The following is a 12075-nucleotide window of genomic DNA, read 5'->3' on the forward strand; positions in this document are numbered from 1 at the left end:
GGCCTTATGCTGTGGTTTATCCACATGGAAAAAACACACATGATCTGCAATGTGTGCAGGAAGCCTAAGGCCTAGTTCACACAAACGTATGGCTTTTATCGTTTTTTGCAGTCCGTTTTTCACGGATCCGTTGTGTTTCCGATCTGTTTTTCCGTTCCGTTTTTTCAGTATGTCATATACAGTAATTACATAGAAAAAATTGGGCTGCGCATAACATTTTCAATAGATGATTCCGCAAGAACAGATACGGAAGACATACAGATGCATTTCCGTATGTGTTCCGTTTTTTTGCGGACCCATTGACTTGAATGGAGCCACGGAACGTGATTTGCGGGCAATAATAGGACATGTTCTATCTTTCAACGGAATGCTTACAGAACACATTCTGTTTTTAATGCGGAACCATTGAAATGAATAGTTCCGTATACGGAACACAAAAAAACTGCTCGTACACTCGCAAAAAAACAAAAAACGATCGTGTGAACTAGGCCTAAGGGTGCCTTCACACGCGGCAGATTTTGTTGCAGACTGATCATTTCCATGAGTAATGCTTGCAGAAAACCATGTGCTTTCCACCAAAAAAAAACATTCAGACGACTGAACTGATTTTTCAGTCACAGAAAAATCTGCTAAAAAAATCTGTCGCATAAGAAGGCACCCTAAAACAGTCATTTTTATGCCTGCAGTGAGAATTAATTTGTGCAACAATGACTGTCATTTACAGAATTTTACCTTAAAGGGGTTATTTAATACTGATGGCCTGTTATCAGGAAAGGTCATAAATATCAGATGGGCGGGGGGCCGACTTCCTGCACCCCCAGTGATCAGCTGTTTGAGGAGTATTGGTGAACTGTAGCCTCCTTGCAGAAGTTTACCACGCACAGCGCCATCCATTGTACAGTGGCTGTGCTTGGTACTGCAGCTCAGGCCCATTCACTTACACACAGGCCCTGTGACCAACAAACATGTCACTGGCCCAAGAGGAGGCCACAGCTGATCTGCGCTTTGTTGTCACTTAAGAAATTTGGGTAGAGTCCGAAATTTATTGTAAGCAGTCATTTGTACTTAAATAAAAAGAACAAAAGTTTACAACAAAAAACTGTGTAAGCTGCTTTGTAAATGTGGGCCCAAGTGCGCTTCTGGAAGCAATGTTTTGTAAATATTCTTGATAAAAAAATTACCATCTTGTATATACGGCTCCGAGGCTGAACAGATTCTGCGTGCCGTGAGATTATGGGTTATTATAAAGTACATTAATTCCAGGGCACTAAACATATATAAAAAGGAATTATATAATACAAAGATCAGTACAATTTAGGCTACTTTCACACCTGCGTTAGGTGCGGATCCGTCTGGTATCTGCACAGACGGATCCGCACCTATAATGCAAACGCTTAGATCCGTTCAGAACGGATCCGTTTGCATTACCATGAACAAAAAAAATAAATATGTTTTTTTTTTGTTCATGATAATGCAAACGGATCCGTTTTGACTTTACATTGAAAGTCAATGGGGGATGGATCCGTTTGAAGTTGATACAATATGGCGCAATTTTCAAACGGATCCGTCCCCATTGACTTACATTGTAAGTCTGGACGGATCCGTTTGCATCCGCACGGCCAGGCGGACACCCGAACGCTGCAAGCAGCGTTCAGGTGTCCGCCTGCTGAGCGGAGCGGAGGACAAACGGTGCCAAACTGATGCATTCTGAGCGGATCCGCATCCACTCAGAATACATTAGGGCTGGACGGATCCGTTCGGGGCCGCTTGTGACAGCCTTCAAACGGAACTCACAAGTGTAAAAGTAGCCTAACGTGACCTGATTGATAAACCTGCCCAGAGGGGGGCTTACAATCTACACTGACTTCTTGGTAACCTACAGTTTTCTGTCTATTTTAGGGCTCATGCACATGAACGTATTTTCTTTTGGGACTGTATGTGGAACCATTCATTGCAATGAGTCCGTAAAAAAAAACAAAGTTACTCCATGTGCATTCAGTTTCCGTATTCCTGCGTGTCCGTTCCACAAGGAGAGTACTGTTCTGTTAGGGGCCAGCAGTTCCTTTCCGCAAGATACGGAATACACACGGATGTCATCCGTATTTTGCGTACCGCAAATTACATACGGCTGTGTGCATGAGCCCTTACTTATGCCTATCTGGATTGGCATGTACATCCTAGTAAATGGGGCATACTCTCGCTTTGCTACCGGCATATTTTTTTTATGCATAAAAATATCTCAAAGAAAGACCTTGTAGGTATGAATCATTTATGAATCAGTCCTTCGTAATTGTAGTTGTTTCCGACTGCAGGAAACAGAGCATTGTGCAACAATTAAGGGGGCGGATGATTCACTAAACCTTGTACACCGTGGAGCGTATACAGGATGACTGCCGCACTCAGGACCATCATGAAGCAGCCACATTTACCTTGAAAAACCAATTGCTAATAATGCCACGGACCACACACTCGACGTCTGCTTAATGTGAGCCGCAAAGCCAGCAATTCAGTCCTCCGCTGTCTCTCTGCTGCACCAGGGACAGCTCTCTCGTTCCCCAAAAATATATTCTTAAAAGAGGGATTTTTCTTTACAATCTATGTATTTAGAAAAGTCTGCCACTGCGCCTTTGTCTCCTCACACCTCAGCGGACTGACCTGGAATGACTGCCACTCTCTGCCTACTCCATGGTGTTATCACTGCTGCCATCTGTTTGTCACATTTCATACAGCCCATCCGTGACTACATCATCAATGCCATTCGCTGCAATTTGTCGCACCCTAGTGATACTGAGAAAGATGAACTCGTTTCTGCATTTACATTATAAAGGCCTTTTCAATGGAGTCAAAAATCAAGGCAGATACACAATAATACACTTTTGGGAAGATTAGAGATCATAAAAAAAAAAAAACTGAGAAGTAAATCTACACAGGTTTGAACATCTACCACAGAAAATGGGGAGAAAGTAACGACGTTCCATGGAATAGCGTTACACATTTTATTTATAGTCTAACGGACATCAATCTGAATATTTATCATATAAAATTTTTTACAAAATAAAATACAAACTATGAGAACTCAGTCCTAAGGATCAGTATACTGGCTGCGGTATGTAAGAGCTAGTAATAACATTCACAAACATATATGTGTCCAGAGCGGTCAGGAAGAGACAACAGAGATCTGGTCAAAGAAGTCTCACCTTAAAGGGGTTGTCCGGGTTCACACCTAAACCCAGACATATCCCCATCTTCACCCCTCTGACATGAGCATCGATGCATTTCATGCTCCGGCGCTCTGCCTTGCGCTGGATCGCGCAGGACAAGGACTTTTTTGTTTATATTATTATACTGTTAGGCCTATTGCACACGGACGTTTTTTTTTCCCCGTTTACTGGACGTTTTTTGGAACCATTCATTTCAATGGGTCCACAAAAAAAACGGAATGTACTCCGTATGCATTCCGTTTCCGTTTTTCCGTTCCGTTTTAACATAGAACATGTCCTATTATTGCCCGCAAATCACAGTCCGTGGCTCCATTCAAGTCAATGGGTCCGCAAAAAAACGGAACACATACGGAAATGCATCCGTATGTCTTCCGTTTCCGTTCCGTTTTTTGCTGAACCATCTATTGAAAATGTTATGCCCAGCCCAATTTTATCTATGTAATTACTGTATACTGTATATGCCATACGGAAAAACGGAACAGAAACGGAAACACAACGGAAACAAAAAACGGAACAACGGATCCGTGAAAAACAGACCGCAAAACACTGAAAAAGCCATACGGTCGTGTGCAATAGGCCTTAGGCAGAGGCTTCCATCCAGCAGTGTGTTCGGTGACGTCACCACCTGATGGGCGGGCTTTAGCACTGCCCTAACCGTTTTACAGGCCAGGGCAGCGCTAAAGCTCACCAATCAGAGCCGGTGACGTCACCAGGCTCACTTCTGGGTGGAAGCCTCTGACTAGCAGTCCCTATGGAGAGCCCAATACGTCACTGGATCTCCATAAAAAGCCTTTGGCCTGTGCGATTTAGCATGGGGCAAAGGAGAGCGCTCCGATGCTCATATCAGGGGAGCTGCTGGGGGGAAAATGGGGATACAGTATGTCCAGGTTCAGCTCTGAACTGGACAACCCCTTTAACCTATAATGATACCGCAGTGTTTCAGAGTAAGGCCTTATTCACACCTCAGTGAAGCACAAAAAATACACGTACCCATTGATTTTAATGTCTTTATTCACACATCAGTGGAAAAACCACAGACTCAGGGCTCATGCACACAAACTTATTTTCTCTCCGCTTCCGTTCTTTTTTGCGGACCGTATGCAGAACCATTCACTTCAATGGGGCTGTAGAAAATACAGAAGTTACTCCGTGCGCAATCAGTTTCCGTTTGTCCGCATGGCCGTTCCGCAAAAATGTAGTGCATGTCCTATTATTGTCCGCAAATCACGGTCCGAGGCCCCATTCAAGTCAATGGGTCCGCAAAAAATACGAAACACATCCGTATTTTGCAAATCCATACTGTAGAAATGCTATGCCCAGCCCATATTGCTCATGTGTTTGGTGATTAATAAGTTACTGTTTCTGTATACTATCTGCAAAAAACGGATCAAATACGGAAACCATACGGATATGTTTTGTGCAATAACTGAAGAGGACTTAAATCAGAGGGGAAAAAAACCTCAGATGCGGAACAACGGATCAGTGAAAAACGGACCGCAAAACAACGGTTGTGTGCATGAGCCATCATGCACTACTTTAGTCCGTGATGTGGACCAAACACGCCCATTGAGGTCTTTGCGTGAAAATCATAAACCAGACATGGATGCCATCCGGATTTGGTACATGGTTTTCACGGATGACTGGTAGAAGATGGTCTAGTTTTCAGCTAAGCAGTGTCCTTGGAATCTGGATAACACATGGAGGTCAAAGGCAGACACACGGACCTAATACAGGTTCTTCACGGACGTGTGAATAAGGCCTAAAAGGTTGTACTTTCTAATGAGAGCCCATCAGCATTTCATGCTCCTTGTGACTCCGATGACTGGTTCCCTTTAAAATGGTTCTTCCACAATCAAAGCCTATCCACAGGACAGTCCTATTCAATCCAAAGGATGCGTCCATCGTGTGCTCTCACCAACCTTGACTGTAGTATAGGCGAGTGACCTGCACCAAACCAGGATATTAGACCTTGCTACTCAAACACTGTTTTGCTTTGTCCACAGAACAGTGCCTGGTAAGAGGGGGTCTAACTGCTGGGACCCCTAACAATCACAAGAACAGGGTTCCTTGTCCCCACTGCCACTCCATCCCACAGAAAGTGAACAGAGCATTATTGTGCACGCTTAACTGCAAAACTGTCAGCTCCAGCACCCCCCCCCCCAGCCCCCCTTCCAAAACTAGAGTAAGCAGTGTATAGTGTAAGTGATGCCGAGTTCAAACCAGCAGAGGGGACTCCGAAGTATTGGGGGTGGGGGGGGGGGGCTGTTTTGGAGCCGACAGATTCTCTTGGGGAACACCTGACCTCTATTAGTGGGGGAGGGGTGGCAGTCAAATCCCCAGCATACAGACACTTATGACCTATACTGTGGGTATTGAACAACAGTACGCAGGGTATATTCTATAGAGCTCCTCACATACATATTTTGGTGAATATCTAAGGCACCATTTTAGAAAATTACTAGTGAAAATCACTTACCAACAAGTAAGGCAAGGCGGTATAATTATAAAATAGTGCAAGTGGCTGCAGGAATTGGTTCACATAAAGTTATTAATCATAATTGCTGTGTTAATACATAGCCTTGTGTTCTGGCCTGCCATGTAAAACACTGCACCGGGTCAGTATGGCTGCTCAGTCCGACACATATTCCTTACTCTTAATATATACGAAGTGCTGTGCCAGGCCAACGGCAATCACAAAATATCATACAACATATCAAAAAGGACTGTGCGGATTAGTGAAAGTCTCTGTCAGGAAGAATCAAGGGAGCAATCAGTGTCCAGAGGTAAAGGAGGAGACCAACCCAGCTAGAGGAAATCTTCACCCACACAGCTGACCAAGGACTGGTGAGGGACTGATCCGATGAGCCTGGCCTGGAAATGAAAAGAAAACACTTGGCATTAGACCACAGGTTCAGTGTTCTGTTAATAAGTGGTCCACGTATTAGAAGTGAGGACTGGTTAACCCTTTCAAGGACAAGCCATTTTTCACCTTCGTGACGTCTAATTTTGCAAATCTGACATGCGTCACTTTATGTGGTAATGACTTTGGAACGCTTTTACTTATCCAAGCCATTCTGAGACAGTTTTCTCGTGACACATTGTACTTCACGATAGTCATAAATTTGAGCCAACATATTTTACTTTTATTTATGAAAAAATCCCAAATTTACAAAAAAAAAATGGGAAAATTCGCAATTTTCAAAAGTTACATTTCTCTGCTTTTAAAACAGAAAGTGATAGCTCATAAAATATTTATTACTTAACATTCCCCATATGTCTACTTTATGTTGGCATCATTTTGTAAATGTCATTTTAATTTTTTTAGGACGTTAGAGGGCTTAAAAATTTTAAGAATTGCTTCTAAAATTGTAAGAAAAAATTTCCAAAACTCACTTTTTAAAAGGACCAGTTCAGGTCTGAAGTCACTTTGTGGGGCTTACATAGTGGAAACCCCCCATAAATGACCCCATTGCAGAAACTAAACCCCTCAAGGTATTCAAAACTGATTTTACAAACTTTGTTAACCCTTTAGGTGTTCCACAAGAATTAAAGGAAAATGGAGATGAAATTTCTAAACTTCACTTTTTTGGCCGATTTTCCATTTTAATCCATTTTTTTCTTTAACACATCAAGGGTTAACAGCCAAACAAAACTCAATATTTATTACTCTGATTCTGCGGTTTCCAGAAACACCCACATGTGGTGGTAAACTGCTGTAAGGGCACACGGCAGGGAGCAGAAGAAAAGGAGCGACATATGGTTTTTGGAAGGCAGATTATTGCCAGACTGGTTTTTAGATGCCATGTCCCATTTGAAGCCCCCCTGATGCACCCTTACAGTAGAAAATCCCAAAAAGTGACCCAATTTTGGAAACTAGGGGATAATGTGCCAATTTTATTGGTACTATTTTGGGGTACATATGAGTTTTAATTGCTCTATATTACGTTTTTTGTGAGGCAAGGTAAACAAAAAATGGCTGTTTTGGCACAGTTTTTAATTTTTTTAATTTTTTACAAGTTTCATCTGACAGGGTAGATTATGTGCTATTTTTATAGAGCAGGTTGTTACGGACGCAATGATATCAAATATGTCTACTTTCTTTGTTTGAGTTTTACATAAAGCATTTTTGGAAAAAAAAAATTATGTTTTTGTGTCTCCATTTTCTGAACGCCTTAATTTTTTTATTTTTCTGCCGATAGTCTTGTGCAGGGGCTCGTTTTTTTGCAGAAAGAGTTGATGTTTTTATTGGTGCCATTTTTGGGTACATATGACTTTTTGATCATTCATTCTTACACTTTATGGGGCAAGGTGACCAAAAAATTGGTTATTTTGGAACAGTTATTTATTTTTACAGCATTCACCTGAGGTGTTAGGTCATGTGACATTTTTACAAAGCAGATCGTTACGGACGCGGCAATACCTAATATGTATACCTCTTATTTATTTAAGTTTTACACAATAATAGCACATTTGAAACAAAAAAAATTATGTTTTAGTGTCTCCATGTTCTAAGAGCTATAGTTTTTATTATTTTTAAGCGATTTTCTTACGTAGAGGGATCATTTTTTGCGGGACGAGGTGATGGTTTTATTGGTACCATTTTGTGGGACATACGCCTTTTTGATCGCTTGGTGTTGCACTTTTTGTGATGCAAGATGACAAAAATGGTTTTTTTTGACAGTTTTTAATTTTTTTTGGTTTATCGGACGGGGTAGATCATGTGATATATTTATAGACCGGTCGTTACGGATGCGGTGATACCCAATATGTGTATTTTTTTCATTTTTTTAATCATTTTTTAATCTCTTATAAATGAGTGGATATAGTAAAAAGGCAATTTATTTTATTTTTAATTTACATTTTTATTTATTCATTATTTTAACTTTATTTTCACACTTTTTTTTATCAAGTCCCACTTGGATCTTAAAGATCCAGTGGGGCTGATTGCTGTACTATACTTTTGCAATGATCTTGCATTGCAAAGTATAGTACTATCAGGTTTCCTGATAGATGGCAACACAGGACGCCTTTGCAAGGCAACCATCGGGTCGCTGCCAACGCAGCGCGGCAGCCCGATGGTTGAGAGAGGGAGCCCCCTCCTTCTGTTAATCCCGGCATCGGAGTTACAGCAGTGTCAGCATACAGCTGACACTAGCTGCTGATGGCGGCGGCTCAGGAACGGAGCAGGGGGACCCACCAGGGGCGGGGGTTGAAATGGGGGCAGGGCCAGCATGGAAAAAAACAGTCACAACGTATGGAACATGGCCGGCACAGATAGGGCACCTAGACAGCAGGGAGCAGCAGGCAAGACATCAAGGGGCAGACAGGCCACATCAGGGGGCAGAAAGCGAGAGCACAAAACAGGGCATGGAGCAGCAAGTGCCCGATTTCAGGCTCCGGTCTGCAGAGTGCAGATCAGAGCCTGAAACCGGCATTTTTACACTGCCGCGATCCAATTGGTTAGTCTGCACAGACTAACAAATCAGAGCGATCGCCGGCAAGGGGCCACTCTGATTAGTCCCTTGACGGCATTACTGGACTGTAAACTGTCCCTCGGGGCAGAAGCTTTAATCCAAGCATTTTGCAGCGCTTGGATTAAAAAGCTGCCCAAACGTTTATATACGTGCTAGCTGCAAGGGGGCATTGGCAGATAGCATGTATATAACCGTATGGCAGTCGGGAAGGGGTTAAAGAGCACCCTTGCCAGGGTGATGTGTGTACTATGTAATTACACATTATCAGTGTACGCCTGGAAAGAAACTGTTCAGAGTCTGCTGACACGAAGGTGAGCAGGCCCATCAGAAGACTGAAAAACAGAATGGATAAAAATCAATGATTTAAAAAAATTAAAAATAAATCAGATTTTTTTTTATATAAAATGCTTTTTGAGGAAAATATATTACCATCCAAAGGTTATTCCATCATGAAATAAAGATTAGTTTTTTAATTGATATTAATAAATATGTATAATAAGGCTGTATATGTTTAATTGTTTTGGTAAATAAATTCCATTAATCCATTCACAATAGGAGGGAAGAAATGCAAATGAGCTCTTAACAAGCTTTGCCTCTAATGCCACCAGATGTAAGGCAGCTATCCTATAAGTCAATGTTCAGCTCTTAAAATAAGCCTTGAGACATGACTTGGATATTAAATAAGCCAGCACCTCATCTGCAGACAAGTGTAGAAAATGATGAATGAAACGAGCCTGCCAGCCCCTCCCCTTCCTATGCCACGCCCAATTTCTTTAGACCTGGCGTGAGCGGTGAAAACTAATCGTGGCGCTGCAATCTGCGCCATGAATACGCCTAATATAGGCGTATTTCTGGATAATAAATGACCCCCTTTGTTTTTTCCAAAGTAAAAAAAAAATTCAGTATTAAAAATACAAGAAAAACTATACATGTGGGGTATCGTTGTAATCGTAGTGACACAGAGAATGAAATTAACAGGCCAGGTGTACCCATAGGAAACGTTTTAAAAACAAAACGCATAAAACTGTGGCGGAAGTGTGGTTTTATTTCATAATTCCACCTCATTTCTTTCCCGCTCCCTACTACATTGTATGCAACTGTAAACGGTACCATTAGAAAGTACAACTTTTCCCGCAAAAAACAAGCCCTCATATGGCTGTGAATGAAAAAAAGAAAAAAAAATATATAGGGTTTTGGGAATGCTGGGAGTAAAAACGAAAATGGGGTTAAAGAAAGTGCCCCAGCATTTTACTAAGGGGATCTGTCACTTGTTTATGTTGCCCTTAGTTAAGACTGGTGACAGATTCCCTTTAACCACTTTAGGCTACTTTCACACTAGCGTTCGGAGCGGATCCGTCTGATGTTCGCATCCGTTCAGAAATTTTCTAAGTATGAAAGTAGCATGAGCGGATCCGTTCAGACTTTACATTGTAAGTCAATGGGGAACAGATCCGCTTGAAGATTGAGCCATATGGTGTCATCTTCAAGCGGATCCGTCCCCATTGACTTACATTGTAAGTCTGGACGGATCCGCACGGCCAGCCCCTTCAAACGGAGCGCACGAGCGGACACCCGAACGCTAGTGTGAAAGTAGCCTTAAGTGGTGATAACTTTAAAACGCTTTGACTTATCCAGGCCATTCTGAGATTGTTTTTTCCTCACATATTGTACTTCATGACACTTGTAAAATGAAGTAAAAAAAATATGTATTTTTATTTATAAAAAAAATACCAAATTTACCAAAAATTTGTAAAAAAATTGCAAAATTTCCAAGTTTCAATTTCTCTACTTCTACAATACATAGTAATACCTCCAAAAATAGTTATTACTTTACATTCCCCATATGTCTACTTCATGTTTGGATCATTTTGGGAATGATATTTTATTTTTTGGGGATGTTACAAGGCTTAGAAGTTTAGAAGCAAATCTTGAAATTCTTCAGAAATTTTCAAAAACCCAATTTTTTAGGGACCAGTTCAGGTCTGAAGTCACTTTGCGAGGCTTACATAATAGAAACCACCCAAAATGACCCCATTCTATAAACTACACCCCTCAAGGTATTCAAAACTGATTTTACAAACTTTGTTAGCCCTTTAGGTGTTCCACAAGAATTAATGGAAAATAGAGATACAATTTCAAAATTTCACTTTTTTGGCAGATTTCCATTTTAATAATTTTTTTCCAGTTACAAAGCAAGGGTTAACAGCCAAACCAAACTCAATATTTATGGCCCTGATTCTGTAGTTTACAGAAACACCCCATATGTGGTCGTAAACTACTGTACGGGCATACGGCAGGGCGCAGAAGGAAAGAAATGCCATACGGTTTTTGGAAGGCAGATTTTGCTGAACTGACACCATGTCCCATTTGAAGCCCCCTTGATGCACCCCTAGAGTGGAAACTCCAAAAAAGTGGCCCCATTTTAGAAACTACGGGATAGGGTGGCAGTTTTGTTGGTACTAGTTTAGGGTACATATGATTTTTGGTTGCTCTATATTACACTTTTTGTGAGGCACGATAACAAGAAATAGCTGTTTTGGCACAGTTTTTTGTTATTTACAACATTCATCTGACAGGTTAGATCATGTGATATTTTTATAGACCAGGTTGTCACGGATGCGGCGATACCTAATATGTATACTTTTTTTTTATTTATGTAAGTTTTACACAATGATTTCATTTTTGAAGCAAAAAAAAAAAATCATGTTTTAGTGTTTCCATAGTCAGAGCCATAATTTTTTCAGTTTTTGGGCGATTACCTTGGGTAGGGTCTCATTTTTTGCGGGATGAGATGACGGTTTAATTGGCACTATTTTGGGGTGCATATGACTTTTTAATTGCTTGCTACTACACTTTTTGTGATGTAAGGTGACAAAAAATGGTTTATTTAGCACAGTTTATATTTTTTACGGTGTTCATCTGAGGGGTTAGGTCATATATATGTTTTTATAGAGCCGGTCGATACGAACGCGGCGAAACCAAATATGTGTACTTTTCTTTTATGTAAGTTTTACACAATAACAGCTTTTTTTTAAAAATAAATAAATGATGTTTTAGTGTCTCCATATTCTGAGCCATAGTTTTTTTTTGTTTTTGGGCAATTGTCTCAGGTAGGGGCTCATTTTTTGCAGGATGAGGTGACGGTTAGATTGGTACTATTTTGGTGGGCAAACGCCTTTTTGATCGCTTGCTATTACACTTTTTGTGATGTAAGGTGACAAAAAAATGGTTTATTTAGCACAGTTTTTATTTTTTATTCTTTACAGTGTTTTTTACGGTGTTCATCTGAGGGGTTAGGTCATGTGATATGTTTATAGAGCCGGTCGATACGGACGCGGCGATTCCCAATATGTATACTTTTTATTTATTTTTTTTCCCTG

General features: G+C 40.9%; 1 protein-coding gene across 1 annotated transcript in view; it reads right to left on the bottom strand.

Annotated features, from left to right (window-relative positions):
• Window positions 1–4657: 4657 nt before the first annotated feature.
• Window positions 4658–12075, bottom strand: part of SERINC2 (serine incorporator 2) — a 51469-nt gene continuing 44051 nt past the window's right edge. The window contains exon 10 of the mRNA XM_040424315.1: window positions 4658–6092. Within this exon, the coding sequence (XP_040280249.1) occupies window positions 5954–6092 (139 nt within the window). The 3' untranslated portion in view covers window positions 4658–5953. The remainder of the gene's footprint in view (window positions 6093–12075) is intronic.

Source organism: Bufo bufo, chromosome 3, assembly GCF_905171765.1.
Source record: "Bufo bufo chromosome 3, aBufBuf1.1, whole genome shotgun sequence".
NCBI lineage: Eukaryota > Metazoa > Chordata > Amphibia > Anura > Bufonidae > Bufo > Bufo bufo.